At 40.6% G+C, this 19,236-nt stretch overlaps 1 protein-coding gene across 1 annotated transcript; it reads right to left on the reverse strand.

Moving 5' to 3' along the window:
* Positions 1 to 1,130: 1,130 nt before the first annotated feature.
* CAVIN2 (caveolae associated protein 2) lies at positions 1,131 to 16,884 on the reverse strand. The gene is made up of 2 exons (XM_068967811.1): positions 16,138 to 16,884; positions 1,131 to 3,486 (listed from the first exon to the last, which is right to left on the reverse strand). Exons 1-2 carry the CDS (start codon positions 16,618 to 16,620, stop codon positions 2,692 to 2,694), a joined length of 1,278 nt encoding a protein of 425 aa, XP_068823912.1. The 5' UTR covers positions 16,621 to 16,884; the 3' UTR covers positions 1,131 to 2,691.
* Positions 16,885 to 19,236: the final 2,352 nt, after the last annotated feature.

Here is a 19,236-nt window from a genome sequence, read left to right on the forward strand (position 1 = left end):
AAATGGGTATATTTTTCCTTTTCTCCTTTGCCTTCAGCTTCTCTTCTTTTCTCAGCTATTTGTAAGGCTTCCTCAAACAATCATTTTGCCTTTTTGCATTTTTCTCTTAGATCTGATAGACAGAGTGCCTGGATCCATGTAATAGACACTTCTTATTCTTAAATTATATTTCTAAGATATGGATCTAAGTGCTAATTAATATATAACTGATCCTTGGGGGAAAACCAATCCAGTTCTTGAGCTCTGGGCACAATGTTAGGAATGGGTAATTGCATGGGTATGAAGAAGACGTAACTAATTTGAGGACTTCGAAGCCCCACCAGTATGCAAATAATTCAAGAATAATACAGAATAGTTTTCATTCCCACAATTGGCACTCTCTCTAATCGCTGCAGTATGTATTTTCCGACATTCATCTCTCCTGATTCTGTTTTATTGATCAGGATTTTAATGCGTCAAATGAGGAATACAGAATAAATGTCTGTCAGTCAAATCCAAAAAGATACCTGAGTGCAGTTTTTCACTGACATGCAGATAGTTTCTAGGAACAAGTGACATAAGCATTTTTGAAAAGGAAATGTAAATATTGCATTAGCTCTGGATCTCCCAGTTCCTCAGCTGCAAGAAGTAAAAGCAACTGGTAAAGGTTAAACAGGCATGTTTAGGACCCTGAGTGAAATGAAGTCTTCAACCAGCTGAATGGCACTGCAGAAAGCAAAGGTGTATCTCTGTGAATAAACTGAATGTACAGTTCAAGACATACAGTTCAACACATTCATGTTTGCCGGGCTATATGAGGTATTAAAAGTGCTGGTACAAAATAATAAAAATGCAGATAGAACTATCAAATTCATCAGCTGCTACAATAAATTCATATGCTCTCCAGAGCTGGCAAGGTGATGTCAAGAAAGTTAAACTTGAAGAATGAGTCTTGGATTTCTAAATGAGATCAGGGGAAAAAGAAAGCAGAGTTAATAGATGAAATCAAGACTGAAACAACCAACATTATGGCCTACATTTTGAAGAGAGATTAATAATCAGTTCTTTCTGCTTGTTTTAAAATTGTTCCACCAAGAAACTGACATTGTTGTATGCTTTTTATTTTTTGTTTTATTTAGCCTTCTTCAACAGTCACTGTTAGTTCAACAATATAACATATGGGGTACATTATTGCAAAATAAGGACATAGCTGTATCAGTTATGCCATTAGTACATTTGTTAATACTCTTCCTTTTATAAGGCAAAGCACAGTTTGTTAACACTGTTTCAGATTATCTATATTTATAAGAGAACTAATAGTGAGTGGTATATACTTAAGGTAGGAAATCTGCTCTCTGATATAACTGTCTTTAAACTATAATAGTCTTCTTAAAACATTACCATTCTGTAATTTTTTAAAAAGCAATATTTTAGTATAATGTTAGGCAATAGTAATAACTACCTTGTCTGAGTAAATGTGCACATACACATAAACACTAGCATACTTTAAGAAGTTAAGAAACATATTAATATTCTGTGAAAATATATAAATAAAATATGACCTGGAATGAAATTACTGTTATGTACAAAAAAAGGAAAACTAGAATCTTTCTCTTCCCAACCTGTTGATTCTAACAGCTTATAAACCTACATTACATCATTTGGAGTGCAAGGATTATTTCAAATTTGGAAAATAATAAAGAATAGTATGATTCAACTTCCTAAGAAAAGCAGTATGTATTAAGTTTGAAGATTAATGTTCATTCCAATGTTAAAGAGACATTCTTTTGAATTTCCTTAGAGAGGTACTTGTAGTGTCTTTTATGAAGGAAAAATGCACCTTTAACACAGTAAAATGTTTTTTACATTATTTGAAAATATTAGAAAATAAAAATATTGTGAAGATATAACATACTATTCCAATATATATGAGTTTCTTTAGTATTGTTATATAAGGAGTGAAATACTTGAACTAGTATTGTAAATATTTTACTTCTGAGCACATGCTTTTTTCTCTCTGTCTTCATTCTCTTTGGCATTCTTTGTTTCCTATTTCCCTATTTTCTCTTTAGTTTTTTCTAATAGTCCTGACTTTTCTACATATCTTACTTCATTAGCTGAATGTCTTTCAATTTCATTTCACCCTCATTTTCAATAAACAGTGGTTTCTACTATGTGAATATCCAACTGAACTTTCTCTTCTAACCTTTTTCAGAAAGAAAAGTGTTTTCTTTCTGAAATATAGTTATCTCTTTAGCTTAAATACATATGTATATTATATAATCACACACTTGAAGAATATAGATTCACAGAGTTCTATGGAAATTCAATATATTATTGATGCACTGTTCAGCAAGCTCAAGAAATGACAAAAAATGAATCATATTTCATAATTAGTGTCTTACGTAGCCTCTGGTGATTCTGACTTAGCCGCATTGATCAGTGTTTTATGACTACTCCATTTCTTCTTCTGGGCAGTCTTGAGGACTACAGAAATGGAAGTTAAGGGTACATTAGAAGCATAGACCCTGACAGGCTGCCTTCATAATAAATCTTGGTCATGGTGTGTGTGCCTATTGTGGAGCAAGTGATGACTGCCTAGACAGTAACATGGTCTGAGCGGGGAGTGCTGGAGATGTGCAGGAGTTTGCTTCTAGGCTCTGGTCACCCACCTAGCTGAAAGCACAAGCTGGTTCACAGAGGGCTGTGCATTTAAGCAGTCTGGTCCACCTGGAGCACAGCTGGCTGCACTGGCTCCTCCTCTGATCGCTCTGCCTCGTGGGAGGCTAGCACATAGTCTCCTGCGTAGCGCACCTGCTGTGCCTGTTCCAGGACCACTGACTCCTCTTCTTCATCTTCCACAATAGTCAAGTCGACGTTGCTGTCCATGGCTGAGTCACTCCCTCTTGAGGCCGCCATCCCAGCATCCCCCTCCGTGCTCTTCCCTTCCACCAGGGCACTGGTGAGGGACGCTTCGGAAAGACCCTCTGCAAACGAGCTCTCCTCGTAGTCATTGGCCATCTCACTGCTGGGCATGTCTTCTGATTTGGTCTCATTCTCTGCTGGGCTTTCTCCCTCTCGGATTTTCTTTCGCCCAAAAGTGAGAGGAGAGACCTTGAAGGGGGAGGTTTTCCCTGAGGATATTTTCTGGTGATTGGAAGTGAGAGATTTCTTAATCTTCTCTCTCCTCTCTACAGATACGATCTTTGTCCCCAGCTTGTTCATCTTCTTCTCAATGTTCTGGCGAGAAAATGCCTTTTTGAGGCTATCCACTTTCCGGAGACTGGATCTTTTTATTCTCTCTGCCCTGCTCTCTTCCATCTTCTCTTCTGCGCTGTCTTCCAGGGCCTCCTCGTCATGGGGCAATTCATCATCGGACGAGAGGTCCACTGTGTGCAGAGTTTCCTCCAGGGACTTGTTTTCATCAGCGTGCTCCCCCTCCTTCCCTTCCCCGGGGCTGGGAACTGGCTCTTTCACAAACACACTGGCAGGGATCTCATTTTCTTCCTGAAAAGATGGGCAGTGTAGATTTCATGTTAATAACACATGTCACAAATAGTCCTGAACTGCTGTAATTTCTGTGTTATGTGTTTTTGGCATGACAGAAACCCAATGTCTGCGGCTTTAGCTTTCTAGAATATGAAGGTTCATTCTAAACTGATCAAGTCATTTGGCCTCAGGCTGGGTAAGGCCAAGGGTTGCCTGTTGGGAATATTATGAGAGCATCTGGCAAGGGCTCTATCAGTGACAGGCAGGGAGGGAAGTGGGCTGTGGTGCAGATAGACCAGGAAGCTGCCTAGATAAAGGAGCTAAAGTAAGTTACTGTGAACTCAGAAGGGCCTCTCTCCTACCCTCAGGCTCTATTCCTGCCAAAACCCACTGCAAAAGAGCCTGGAGGTCAAATTAGAAGATAAAAGTGAGGACTTCCCAGTTCTCGCCACTGCCCCTATCTTTTCCTCAAATGTTAGACCCCGACGTTTGTTTTAGACACCAGGTTCTATCCCCAGTTAGAAATCAAAAGAAAAGGTATAGTCAACCTTCGTATCTGTTTTAAAATGCACACTAATTTTTCTAATGGGGCTTCCCAGATGGCATTAGAGGTAAAGAATCAGCTTGCTGATGCAGGAGACATAAGAGATGTGGGTTCGATCCCTGGGTGGGGAAGATCCCCTGGAGGAGGGCAAGGCAACCCACTCCAGTATTCTTGCCTGGAGAATCCCAAGGACAGAGGAGCCTGGCAGGCTACAGTCCATAGTGTTGCAAGGTCAGACACAACTGAAGCAACTAAGCATGCATAATTTTTCTAATGACATAAATTTGGAGTCAAGGAAGGAAGGCACAGCCTTACTGGGCACCCAACTCATGAAGCTCTGTGGTTTAGAACATCTTTTGTCAGCATTATAATGAGAGGTGATATACTATGGCCATTTCTGGAGTCATCGGGGCGGGGGGGACACATGCTGCCGGGTATAGCCTATCAAGCCTATCTGTTAAGTAGGACTTCCTTGGGCAAGAATACTTCAGCCCACCTAGAGTGAACAGAAAAACTCAGGAATCTGTTCCCCTCCCCTTTTTCCCAGCACACCTCTTTTTCCGGCTTCTAGGTGTACAAGGATCTGCCTCTCATTAGGCCGCAGGCAGAGCCTGAAAACTTGCCTCCAAAGTGCAAGGGAGATGGTTTTCCAGCATTGCAAAGCAAAGAGATTTCAGACAGCCTTGGAAGGCTGTCATACAGCAAAGGAAGCCCTTTGATTTTTATAGTTTTCTTTAAATATAGGACAATGAGAGTCAGCCAGCAAGGTGCCTTCACATTTTCACTGGGAGAAATGGCACTGTGGGCAGAACTTGTGGCAGGAGGTCTGAGTCTCAATCCTTGCTCTACTGTACAGTGGCTGGGAGGCCTTCAGCAAATAACTTAATCTCCTTGGGTCTCAGTTTCTTTCAAATGTGAGCAAGAGGATTTGCCCTAGATTAGCAGCTTTCAGACTGCATTCCCAAGTGTGTGAGGGGTTCTGCAAGAATGCTGAGGTGGGCCAGGCTCCAGAGCCCACTGCCAGCCGGGTTTGCAAGCCGAGTCTCAGTGTTACCTGATTATATTGTGGACTGTCCAGTACACTTTCAGTCTGAAAAATAACTGGTTTAGTGAATTTATAAGTCTATGTGGGAGCTAAACTTCTTGCAAAGTGAAAGTGAAAGTGAAGTCGCTCAGTCGTGTCCGACTCTTTGCAACCCTGTGGACTGTAGCCCACCAGGCTCCTCTGTCCATGGGATTCTCCAGGCAAGAATACTGGAGTGGGTTGCCATTTCCTTCTCCAGGGGATCTTCCTGACTCAGGGATCGAACCCAGGTCTCCTGCATTGCAGGCAGACACTTTACCCTCTGAGCCAGTTTATGTTAATGTTAAGAGCTTTCCTTCCCATTTGGCAATTTTGATTGATTGAAAAGTCAATAAAACTGGGGTTATGATCACAGATATGTTCTATGGGTGTATACCTTTAACTTCTCCCTACAAAGACTAAGTGAACTATGTTTTAATCTAGAGAAAATAAAAAATCCCTCTCCTTATTATCCGCCAAGTAGTATAATTTCATTACTCTCTGAAAAGATACAGCCCCGTGTCTCCACTTTACACACACATACTCATAACAGAGTCCTTTCCACGCGTTGGTTAGAAACAAAGTTTTGGATAGAGCAGAAAGCGGGGCTGGTTGAAGAGACTCCTTGGTAGAATGAAGAAATCACAAACTCTGTTCCCCAGAGCTTTCCCCACACTCTCCCATTTTGAATATCACAGAATGTGTCAGAAACACAGTATAATAAAGTAAAAAACTGAAAGGTGCTCGGGATTCCCATGAGTCGTTTATAACATGGACCTTTACAGAAGGAACTCTGCCATGTTACAAGTCTCAATTTGTCTCTTTCTCGTTGATGTGTATTCCCCGAGAGGGTGGGAACTTTTGTCTCTTGTTCACTGTTATGCCTCAGTGACTGGAGTAGTGCCTCACAGCTAGCAGCTATCTGTTGAATGAGTGTGTGTTGGGTGAGGAGGCTTCCTAAGAGGGCACGAGGATGGCTGGAGTGGAGCTTGCCCCTCTGTCGGACACTATGAAACAATAGACTTAGCTCTGTGTCTGGAAGGACGTTTGCTGACTGCTGCTGCCACTGGGAAAAGAGAAGAACCAGGCCTATGGGGCTCGATGGTTCTCATTTTTAAGGAAGGATTTTATTCTCAGTGGATGAGTAGCAGACTACAGAAATAACTAGGGCTCTGATACTTAGTCCAGAAGCAAAATTACTTCTGGGATTTGACAAGAGGGTTGGGAAGGTTTGACAGGAGTTACTTGCAGGAAAGGAAGAAACCAAGAGCTCAGTGAAATGTTATTAAAAGTCCTTAGTGAAGAAGGCAGAAAGTCAGGTGGAAAACTGTAAAAATAAGCCTTGGTTACTAGATAAGAAGCACATTTTGTGTAGTATAATCTCAGGATAATCAAAAGATTTCTTTAATAACTTCCCTTTCTTCAACCTCCATAAAAGATGGACAAATTAATTGTACTTCTAAAAGACTTAAACTAATAATGTTTAATTTTTAATAAAGTATGATCTTCCCTGGTGGCTCACACGGTAAAGCATCTGCCTACAATGCCTACCAGAGACCCGGGATCAATCCCTGGGTTGGGAAGATCTCCTGGAGAAGGAAATGGCACCCCACTCCAGTACTCTTGCCTGGAAAATCCCATGAATGGTGGAACCTAGTAGGCTACAGTCCATGGGGTCACAAAGAGTTGGACACAATTATGAAAGTCCTTAGTGAAGAAGGCAGAAAGTCAGGTGGAAAACTGTAAAAATAAGCCTTGGTTACTAGATAAGAAGTACATTTTGTGTAGTATAATCTCAGGATAATTAAAATATTTCTCTGATAACTTCCCTTTCCTCAACCTCCATAAAAGATGGGCAAATTAATTGTACTTCTAAAAGACTTAAACTAATAATATTTCATTTTTAATACAGTATAAATTTTATGTTCAAAAAAGCACAGTTAACTGTTGAGTCTTAGACTTTTGTCTCACTTATTTTGCGTCCTTTGAGGACAGTTTGGGAAAAGTCCATTATCAGGCGAATCAGAAGTCATCTGTTGGTAGATCACACTGCATGCATGAGGGCAGTTGAGGGAAGGTGGGAAACCCAATTGAATTCTTTCATACAATGCTGGGGGAAATTATATAAAAACTCTTTGATGCCAACTATGAAAGTAAACCTAGCAGATACAGACATAATCCAGAATGAGTTGGATGTGTCTTTATGCAACTGGAAACAAGTGAGATATGTCTTCTTGGCCAACTGCTATGCTTCTGCTGTCATCTTAATTACTCAAGCGGTATTTTATGTTACGTCTACTGGACAGTGTTTATTTTATGACTTCTAGTTCTGTTCTGAAGGTCAGTCCTTTCCTTTCACACAGGAATTTGTGAACATCTAAGTATATTAGGTCTTACACTTCCATAATGTTTGTTTAGAAGCTGAAGAATGCTAACACTCTTCAAAATCTCTATTCTTTAATAAAATACATAGATGCATTTGACTATCAAGTAACTGTTAGAGTGGTGGAAATTCAACTTGAACTACAGACAGTGGCTCCTCTGTAACTGCACTGTTCCCCAGGTGTCCAGTCTTACCTGCTCACCTGTCCTTGTTTAGTCCCTAACATACATACCTCATGGGAACACGTGATATTTCACCTGCCTGTGGGTGAGGTGATACTTCTGCCTTCAGACTCCTGCTGTAATGTTTTTAATCTATGTTCTCTTATATATTCTAAGATTGATGGCTCTTTCAAGGGAGAGGATCAAATATCATCCTCAATTCTGTCAATGTTTAACTATGCTGCTGCTGCTGCTGCTGCTAAGTCGCTTCAGTCGTGTCCGACTCTGTACGACCCCAGAGATGGCAGCCCACCAGGCTCTGCTGTCCCTGGGATTCTCCAGGCAAGAACAGTGGAGTGGGTTGCCATTTCCTTCTCCATTAACTATGCTAGTTACCTATATATTCACTTAGGGTTTGTGACTTCTGAACATGGCATTAAGAATCCCTTATGGGTTGTGTGGCTTCCATGGGTAGTTCTTCCTAGTAGAGGCCCCCAGTAGCAGTTGACTGTTTGCCTTGCAGATTTTTTTGCAAAAAGGTATGTAGCCCCACTGATGCAGCTGCTCCTGGTTCTGACCTTTTACAGGACCTTTGCTAAAGTGAAAAGTGTTAGTCGCACAGTTGTGTTCGACTCTTTGTGACCCCATGGACTGTAGCCCACCAGGTTCCTCCGTCTATGGAATTCTCCAGACAGGCATGCTGGAATGGGCCATCATTCAGTACACTTCTAACATATATGAATATTAATATTATTTGAATATGTTTTCATGCTTATACCACGAAAGAGAAAAGGAGTGAAAAGAACTCTTGAGAAGCGGTATTTTTCCTTGCAGTTGCTCTTGTTTGCTGTTCATATTAATTCTTGTTAACTAATAGTCTCCATCTTGTATGTAGATATCAACACAGAGAACCTGGAAAACATGCTGGGCATTTCTTGCCCTGATGCTCATGGAAGCAAAGTCTCTTTGCACATAAAAAATAGACACACACAACATTAAAGGAGAAGATTCTATGACTAGCGTTAGAAAAGGAAGCCTACAGTAAGTCATTTAAAAGCTTGAATAGGCAGTTTGCTCTCCTGTCACTAACATCTTTTTAATTGTTAGGAAACAACAAAGGTGGTTACATTCCCACAGGGATGTGGTGGCATCCTGGAGGGATATGAGGACCATAAATTTGTGTCCATGGAATGTTTTATCCAATAATCTCTAAATCCTAGTTATTAAAATGGAACTATGCCCACCTGACATTCTGATTTATAGGTCTCTTTTACACATTGATGGTTTTCTCCGATTTGTGTTTCTGGAGGTATAGATTGCCAAGTGGATAAAGCCATTGATTAGAACTGCACCCCTAAGGCAGCTGTCAGTGGAATCAGCAAGTCATAAGAATAAAATGCATTAGTTATAATCCCTGAGCAGTGTTTCACATTCTTGAGGATTTAAAAGTTTCATTATTTTTCAGTGTTATCAAGGGTTCAATTCTTTTTTAAGATCACACTGGTTAGGTGTTTTTTGTTGTACACAAAAACCCACAAAACAAAAAACAAACCACACTGAATTATTTAAAAGCTCTTGTAGAAAACCCAGTAAACATGAACTTTGCCATAGTGAGCTTATAGTGTTTGTTTTCACTCATTTCATAATTCAATTATAATTTATATTATTAATCAAATGAAACCTTGCTAATCACTTTGTTTCTGAGGGCCTCTGCTCCTTTGATATAAAATGAGGTCAAACTAAATGATTATTGAGGTGCTGGTGGCTCAGATGGTCAAACGTCTGCCCACAATGTGGGAGACCTGGGTTCGATCCCTGGGTTGGGAAAATCCCCTGGAGAAGGAAATGGCAACGCACTGCAGTACTCTTGCCTGGAAAATTCCATGTATGGAGAAGTCTGGTGGGCTACAGTCCATAGGGTTGCAAAGTGTTAGACATGACTGAGTGACTTCACTTTCTAGCTCTGAAATACTTGATTCTGTGATATTAACTTAAATCTCATAAAAAAACTTGTTCACACATTGCAAAAGTGATCTCAGAGGTACAAATGCCAAACTTTTTTTTTTTTTAATTCAAGAATCAAAACTGTAGGACCTGAGTTGTATTGGAGAACATTTATTATTTGTTCAAACAGATACAGATTACAAAACAACAGAGGGGGCCACATTTACTTGGAAGCCTTGCATCTGAGAATCTAGACTTTTAATATATGAGAGAAGTAATGGTTTTTTTGAAGAAATACTAACAATAATCAGTTATTTGTTTAAAATGCCTGAGACAATGCTGGCATTCAGTAAGTGTAAATTATAACATAAAAACTAGTGTTTTGTTTATCTCTTCAACTAAAGGTCACTGGATAATTAGCATATCAAAACCAAAATCCTGTTATTGGAATATTAATCAATGTGATATAAACATAGTGAGTTGTCACATAAATGTGGCTTTGATTACCTATATGTTCATTTCTTCTGAGTCTGTACAAAATTAACGGCTTTCAGAACAGTGGCTTTGGATGAAGTATAGTCTATAAAAAAGTCAATTAAAATAGTCTGAAGATGTTATAATTTTAGCACCTTTCTATAATTCTGTTCTTATCAAAGGAACCCAAATGATGAATATTTGAACACATTTATAGGCTTGGTTCTCCATGAATATACTCATAGTAAATATCTAACTTTTACTCTTTTCACCCAATTTCACAATTTTATGTGGATGAAAGTGTAAACTGTTCATGAGTACTCTCATTTTGTTCCCTGGATTTGAAATCATTCCCAGACTGCTTTTTCAAATAATCATTACTAGAACCTTAAGAGGCCTTAAGTGAGTATCACACCCTCAGGGCCAGTTACCGTGAAATTCTAGTCTCTTCAATCAACAGAGAAAATTTCCTCTTACCTGTAAATTTACTGATTTTCTGTACAGATTTTATTTTTAGTAAAAGATACCTATGCACTTACAAGCAAAGTATTAGCCTTATTAGTCTTTAGCATTTGCTTTATGATCAGCAACCCCAGTGAGTCTTATTTCATTTATACCGGCTTCTGTCACAGTATTTTGAATTCAAACATAGATCTTAACCTATTATTTTTAAAAAACATAAAAAGGGAAGCTGCTAAATTTAACAGGGATTTTACAGTTTATTTTATTGCTCAAAAGGAGATGAATTTTCTCCAGTTTTAGATTCTACTGGTTATAATTTGAAGTACTTGCTAATGCATGAGAGGCTTAACAGCTACAACAATGTTGTAAGTTCAGCACAGACTTAAATGACTTTTTAAATAGGAAAAATTTCAGAATTAAAAAAAAAATGCTAATATATAAGTATCTAGGAGATCAACAAACCAACCAACCAAAAGGCACCAACAGATTTTAGACAACATAACAGGACTTCACAAACTGGAAACATAATCTTCTAAACACTACAAGACTGAATGTGTTCTGGTCAGATGACAGATTTTCTTCCCTCACTCTTACTTTTACATTAATTTTTTTTTTTTTTTGGTCTGAAACCAGGAAAGCAATGGCTTTAATAAGGGAAAGTCTAGCATAGGGGTCAAGTAGACCAAAAGTGACAAACAACTTCAAGACCTGAAGTGGTGCCTGGTACAGTCTCTGCCCTCCTCACTCTTCAGGTCTAGAAAGTATCTACCCTATGCCCCAGCACAGTGAAGACTATGTGGCTACTAGAAGGGTGTATTTAGAGTAGGCCCTCTGGGCAGAGGCCTGTGCTCTTCAAGGATTTTGCTTTCTTTTGCTCTGGTGGTAACTGATTTCACCAAGGCAGTTGTTATACAATGTATGGCAAGGAGTGGGAGTGAGTAAATGAATGTGTGTGTGTGTGTGTGTGTGTGTGTGTGTGTAGCTTTTAATAAATAGCACATAAAAAAGCAAAAGCATAGCTGTTTGCAGATCCTAGGTAGGGTGGGATCAGTTTCTTACTAAAAAGCCATATTTCTAACCACCACAATATAGCCACCTCTCCATGAAAATGTATTTCAGATCCACCCAGGAAGAGCTTCTATTCTTTGAGCTCTTACACCATGACAGTCACTAACCATTTTGAATATGTAAATCTACCTATTTTTCACCCTATGAGAAAGAGATGTGGGAAGAAACATTAATATTTAAGAGCACATATTTTGAAATCAATTAAACATGAGGTTAAATTCCAGCTTCATCACTGCTTACTAAATAACTTCAGACAAGATGTAAGCATCTCTGAATCTCAGCATCCTCATCTGTAAATTGGGGCAACTGAGATAAATGACAGAAAGATGCTTAGCAGATTCTGCAGGGCTTATTAAGAGCTCAAAATACTTTTGCTCTTATTAATATATTCAAATATTAATAAGATGTACAGATGAGGGAAAAGCTAGAAAATGTGCATGCTGCTGCTGCTGCTGCTAAGTCGCTTTAGTCGTGTCTGACTCTGTGCGACCCCATAGGCAGCAGCCCACAAGGCTCCCCCATCCCTGGGATTCTCTAGACAAAAATACTGGAGTGGGTTGCCATTTCCTTCTCCAATGCATGAAAGTGAAAAGTCAAAGTGAAGTCACTCAGCCGTGTCCAATTCTTCGCGACCCCATGGATTGCAGCCTACCAAGCTCCTCCGTCCATGGGATTTTCCAGGCAAGAGTACTGGAGTGGGGTGCCATTGCCTTCTCCAGAAAATGTGCATAAGAGCACATAATTGACCAGCAGTGAAACTAGGATTTGAAACAGTGTCTGTGTATCTTTTTTCAACCCCTATACTGGACCACTCTATAACACAACTTATATTCATTGGCATAATGAATATAGTAATATAAGAACTGAAATATATATAATAATTTACTACTCTAAAACCCCTACTTTATTTTTTTTTCTAGTAACTGCAGTCAATTTTATATTTTAATTATTTTTTAATTTATTTTTTAAAAATAAGTTTATTTATTTTAATTGGAGGTTAATTACTTTACAATACTGGTTTCGCCACACATCAACATGAATCTGTCACAGGTAAACACTGTGGAGTTCCCCATCCTGAACCCTCCTCCCTCCCCGTACCATCCCTCTGGGTTGTCTCAGCGCACCAGCCCCAAGCATCCAGTATCATGCATCGAACCTGGACTGGCGATTCATTTCATAGACGATATTATACATGTTTCAATGCCATTCTCCCAAATCATCCCACCCTCTCCCTCTCCCACAGAGTCCAAAAGACTGTTCTATACTTCTGTGTCTCTTTTGCTGTCTTGCATACAGGGTTATCATTACCATCTTTCTAAATTCCATATATATGTGTTAGTATACTGTACTGATGTTTTTCTTTCTGGCTTGCTTCATTCTGTATAATAGGTTCCAGTTTCATCCACCTCATTAGAACTGATTCAAATGTACTCTTTTTAGTGGCTGTGTAATACTCCTTGTGTATATGTACCACGGCTTTCTTATCCATTCGTCTGCTGATGGACATCGAGGTTGCTTCCGTGTCCTGGCTACTATAAACAGTGTTGCAATGAACATTGGGGTATACATGTCTCTTTCAATTCTGGTTTCCTTGGTGTGTATGCCCAGCAGTGGGATTGCTGGGTCATAAGGCAGTTCTATTTCCAGTTTTTTAAGGAATCTCCACACTGTTCTCCATAGTGGCTGTACTAGTTTGCATTCCCACCAACAGTGTAAGAGGGTTCCCTTTCCTCCACTCCCTCTCCAACATTTATTGCTTGCAGACTTTTGGATTGCAGCCATTCTGACTGGCGTGAAATGGTACCTCATTGTGGTCTTGATTTGCATTTTTCTGATAATGAGTGATGTTGAGCATCTTTACATGTGTTTGTTAGCCATCTGTATATTTTCTTTGGAGAGATGTCTATTTAGTTCTTTGGCCCATTTTTTGATTGGGTCGTTTATTTTTCTGGAATTGAGCTGCATAAGTTGCTTGTATATTTTTGAGATTAGTTGTTTGTCAGTTGCTTCATTTGCTATTATTTTCTCCCATTCTGAAGGCTGTCTTTTCGCCTTGCTTATAGTTTCCTTTGTTGTGCAGAAGCTTTTAATTTTAATTAGATCCCATTTGTTTATTTTTGCTTTTATGAGCTGTGGTATATACACAATGGAGTATTACTCAGCCATTAAAAAGAATACATTTGAATCAGTTCTAATGAGGTGGATGAAACTGGATCCGATCATACAGAGTGAAGTAAGCCAGAAAGAAAAACACCAATACAGTATACTAACACATATACATGGAATTTAAAGAGATGGTAACGATAACCCTGTATGTGAGACAGCAAAACAGACACAGATGTATAGAACTGACTTTTGGACTCTGTGGGAGAGGGAGAGGGTGGGATGATTTGGGAGAATGGCATTGAAACGTGTGTAATATCATGTAAGAAATGAATTGCCCAGTCTAGGTTCGATGCAGGATACAGGATCCTTGGGGCTGGTGCACTGGGATGACCCAGAGAGATGGTATGGGGAGGGAGGTGGGGGGGCGTTCAGGATTGGGAACTCATGTACACCCGTGGCAGATTCATGTTGATATATGGCAAAACCAATACAGTATTGTAAAGTAAAACAAAGTAAAATTTTAAAAAAAAATGTCCTTGGGGGCTGTCTGCTAAGAGGCTCTGATTGGAGCTGAACACACTGCTTTGGATTCTTGTAGCCTCTACAATGGTCTTGAGCCTGCTTCACCTCATCCTCACTATATGGAGAAATCCTAGAATTTCTGGTGGCAATTTTACACCTAACAATCCACTGTGACAAAAAGACCATGGCAGGGCTTCACCAGCAGGACATGTTTTTAAGTTTCCAATAGTTGTTTTTTTTTTTTCAAATGTTATATTTACAGTTCCCTTGAAATTTTTAGTTACTTATCTTCCCCCATCCCTCCCTCCAGCACCCACAGAACATCCGTGGCAAAACAAAACAAAAACTGATCCCAGCATATTGTGATTTCCTCTACTAGATAAATAATTTCTTGTTTTTCCTCCTTCACTGAGGGATAGGACAAGAGATAATCTCTCTGATTCATACTGGAAGGAGGGAAATTTCCTTTGATGATTCAGATTTAAACAGGTCTGTACATGTTTGGTTTTGTTTGGAGATCAGTATTTAATTTAGAAATGCCTTGAGAGTTGAGATTTATAATATCTTTCAGGCTAATAATATAGGGATCTTGTATGACTTGGGAAAGGCAGTTACCATATCTCTCTTCAGCTCATCTGGTGCATGAAAAGCTATTTCATTTGCATTAAAAGCTAAAAAATTTCCGGACCGCAAAAGCCTGCAAGGTATAGGAGGACATCAGCTGCCTGAAGCTTTATAACATCAAGTGTAGTTGGGGGAGGGCAAAAAAGCAGCGAGATGAGTCTTTCTTTCCTTTTATGGAGGAAGGGGGCTTAGGTTCTGACTTGGCAGAGCAGATTCATTTAGAAAAAGAAGGCTCCCTCGGTTTAAATTCCAGTTTCTAAATCTCTTTGGGGAGATGAAGGCTCTTCTTGTGTGCCTTTCACAATCAAACAGTTGGTTATAGCCTCGCCCCTCCATGGCTTTGAAATCCTCTCCTATTCACATGGTCACAACTAGACAGCCCTGGGGCAGGGATGGCAGTTGCTTCCTGGGCTCTGCACTGGCTGGGTTCCACCGGGCGGAAGGGCTTCCAGCATTAGGCAGGGCTGCCCTTGGATTGACAAATGCCCACTACTTGGCGGAACAACAGCCCCAGGCAACCTCCCTGTCCCCAAATAGCCTTTTGCTACATTAATTGCATTATTGAGGCATTAAAAAAATTAAGTGGCCTTTTTATTCCAAGGCAACCATTTGAAGAAGAAAATATTCTTCGTAACTATTTTACTTTACAGTTATGGTCTCTCTGAGTAATGACAAGCATATCTAGCATGTGTGTAGAGTTATGCTCTATAGTTTTAGCGCATCATTTGCTAGAAAAGAGTGCAACAAGATTATTTTGTCCGAAAGTCTTAATAGGAAGAGGCTAGTTCATTTCTCATGGAATCAGTCATCAATACTTAGTTCCCCAAACACTGGTGACCTTTGGACAAAGGGATGCTTTAAAAAAGTTATAAATTTGATTTGCTGCTTTTAAAAAAACAACTTACACGACTCCCTCATTTCCACAAAGAGTTAATAAACAGCCGCTGAATTAATTTGCCCTGTCCAACTAACAGCTGCAGTCAGAGCCCCACGTTCACAATGCAGAGAGACAAGTGAATTTGACTAGGGTGCTTGCACCTCCTCACGTTCCCAGCCTGTACGGAGTGCATCCACTTGCTCTTGACAAATGACTCCACCCTGCTAACTCATGAGGCACCGGCCTTGGGTTTAGGCTGCAGTTATCCGGGAAATTCCCACCCTCCGTGTGCAGATTTCACAGGCAGAGAGGACAATGCCTTGTGTGTGTGTGATCTCTGACAGGCAGGACAGATGTACAAAGGGCTGGGAGAGCCAGGCAGACTGAGTTCTTGGATGCTGAGGAGGCCCAGCTGGGTGGGAGGAGAGCATGGGCACTGACCTGGAAGATGAGCACTTTGAAGTGGTTGCGCCGGAGGAGCTGGGCGTGGTTGTTTTCCAGACGCTTCACCTGCGCGCTCTGCCTCTCCATGCGCTCCTTGACGGCACGCGTGTGCGCGCTAACCTTGCGCGACTTCTCCAGCAGCTTGCTCACCGTGTTGCTGGTGGAGGCCTGGTACTTGGAGAGCTTGGTGAGGTCGTTCTGGATACCCTTCACCGAGCCCTCCAGGCTGATCTGCCGCTGCTCCATCTTACGCTGGTTCTCCTGCACGGAGTCTAGCATGTTCACCAGTTTGTCCAGGAGCGTAAGCACCGTGACAGCGTTCACCTGCGAGTTGTCCCGGATGGCTTCCTCCGGGTTCCCCAGATGCAGGCTGGGGCTCGGCGTGGAGGACGGCACCGGACTGGAGCTGGCCGGCTTCTCCGGCCGCATGTTGGGACCTGGGTGCTGGAACTTTTCAGCTTGTACAGCGTCCTCCCCCATGGCTCCTGCACAGGTGGGCACTTTCCTCTGGCCCCGGTGAGAAGGACTGGTGGTGAGAAGGACCAGCTCGCCCTCGGGTTTGAGCTCGGAGCACCGCTCTCTAGGACTGGCAGAGGTTCAGACAGTCAACAACTGGCTACACTGATGAGGGGAACCGCATTCCAGCTGCTCTTAAAAGACCTACTCCACCCAGTGGGAGGCGAAGGATACAGAACTGAGAACCACTCAGGGTTCAGAGGCATGTACACAGCTTCCTAATCTCGTTCTCCTAGGCACAAGGCACTTTCCTGCAGGTTTAGCTTTTCTTTCCTGTGCCTCTTCCTTTTTAAGAATAAGTTCAATGTCATATTTCACTCCTGACTTCATCTAGAGGCGGAGAAAAACATGCTAATTTGGCTCAGGGCCACAGCCTCCAATTGGCTAAAGCTAGTAAACTTTTCTCTGGCAGCTATGCTACGTATGCTGCAGAGTGCCTGTTTTTTTTTTTTTTTTCCTGGATACAAGTGATTGTAATGGAAAGTATTGTTTGCCTTTGCCCTGGAACAGACTGATGGGCTTCAGAATGCCTGGTGTCCACGGAAAGAGGCCAAATTTAAAGGGTACTTGCAGTCAAGCCCGTAGTGCTGGTTTTTAATTTTCAAAGGGATAGAAGTAACTGATAATGACAAGAAGAACAGCCCAGTTCTTCCTCTTGCAATTGGAGATGCAAGATAAAATGAAAGAGACTGAAATTCAGGGATGTTAAAACATCCAATCCTGTTATGGACAGCTAACATGTAATATAGATGGGAACTTTTTGAATAACTACTTTAAACAGTTTCTTATGAGAAGTAAAATTGAAACAGGAAAAGCCAAATAAAAAAGGTGTGGTCTGTTTAAGAACCTACCATGCTGATTTATTGTAACTAATTTTGAATCAGGGTGGAGAGGTTTTCTCAAATGCCCACCTCTGCAAGGCATTTATTGATACATGCCCAGAAGTACGACTCTCAGGCAGGTTGAGTTGGAGTTTCTGAAGTACTTCTAATGTTTGACATTTCCAAATTCCTGCTCAGTGAAGTGGCACACCTGTTCTGAAAAGTCACCCTGCTCAGCTGAGCCCTTGGGACATGGGGCTTATTTCCTGAAACGACTTTACATGCTTGAATTGGTTTTAAATGTATCCAGCCTTTGAAAGAGCTTTAGCAGAAAGTTTGTAATAGGCCTTCTATGAACAGTTTTGAGAACAAATGCCAGCTGATTTGGGGGCAGGGATTGATAATGGATAAAGTGTCATTCTTCAGTGGCAGCATCTACATGTGAGCCAGTCAGTCAGTAGGTCATTCATTGTCACATTTATTGAACACGTGAGTTCACACTATCTGCTCAGTTCTTTGCTTGTTGAACTGTCTAGAGGATACTCAAGTGGTCTAAGACCCTGTCCTCAGTGCATATGCCTGCTAAGTAGGGAGATGAATCAAAGATTTACAGAGGCCCCCAATTTTCTTCAGATAATTGGTACCCCCCAAACCCACTTAAATCGAATCTTTTGGGAGGAAAAAAGTAAAAGCATTTGGCTGAGACATTATCTTTAAAAAATGTAAGAAAATTATTAAAATTGATTTACCTTACATTTAACAAAATTTAGTTGGTCGGTGATGTGTTAAATATTAGAACAAAAAGCTGAATCAAGTGTTGATTTTGAGAAGCATAATTTTCTAACAAAATTATATGGTATCATGACACAATATCCTTTTTACATTTGACTTCTGTGGGCAAATCATAAAGAGGGTCATTACTGCAAAAATATTTGAGGGCTTCATCAATTTTCCAAGAGCCTCTCTTGAATTTTGACATTCTAATCATTCCCTTTTGAGGCAGTTACTGTGCCATCATCTGTATGAATTTTTTTCTTCTACAAATGTTAACTATTCCAGCTGCTGATTCTGATTTCCCAGAAGAGTTGCCCACAATTCAAGGGCTTCTCTAATGTTACCTTCATCAACTTCATGATTTCTTAACATGTTTTGAAAGATCTGCAATTTCATGCTATAATCACTTTGCCCTGATTTTGCCTTGATTTGCACTGATTTTGCAATGCATTGTTGGAGCCTGTATAATCAGTTAGATGAATAGAGACATTAAAGACATGGAATGAGATGGGAAACGGAGAGAGGCTAGTTGTTAAACAGGAAAAAAGGTTTGCAGGTGGCTTATTTATTTTTTCAAAATTAATTTTGAATAACACAAGTAACAGTTGTCTATTGCTGTGGAAGAAACCAGCCTGAAATTCAGTGGCTGAAAACAGCCATCATGTGTTTTCTTTACTCATGATTCTGGGATTGGCGAGGCAGGGCTCAGATGGAATGGGTTATCTCTATTAGACATATTCACCTAGGCATCTGAGATGGTCTCAGTCTCATGTCTGGCTCCTTAACTGAGATGAATGGAATTCTGGGGTTTCTCTGTCTTCTATCCTTAAGCCTCCAGGGACTCTCCCTCTGATCTCTCTAGTAGAGAAGCAGGTTCCCAAGCAGTGGAAGCAAAATCTGCAGGATCTCTTAAAGCTAGGCTCTGGAACTCTATCCCCTTGTCACTTTCTTCACATTTTGTTGGTCAGAGCAGGTCAGTCAGTTT

Source organism: Capricornis sumatraensis, chromosome 3 (genome assembly GCF_032405125.1).
Source record: "Capricornis sumatraensis isolate serow.1 chromosome 3, serow.2, whole genome shotgun sequence".
In the NCBI taxonomy this organism is placed as follows: domain Eukaryota; kingdom Metazoa; phylum Chordata; class Mammalia; order Artiodactyla; family Bovidae; genus Capricornis; species Capricornis sumatraensis.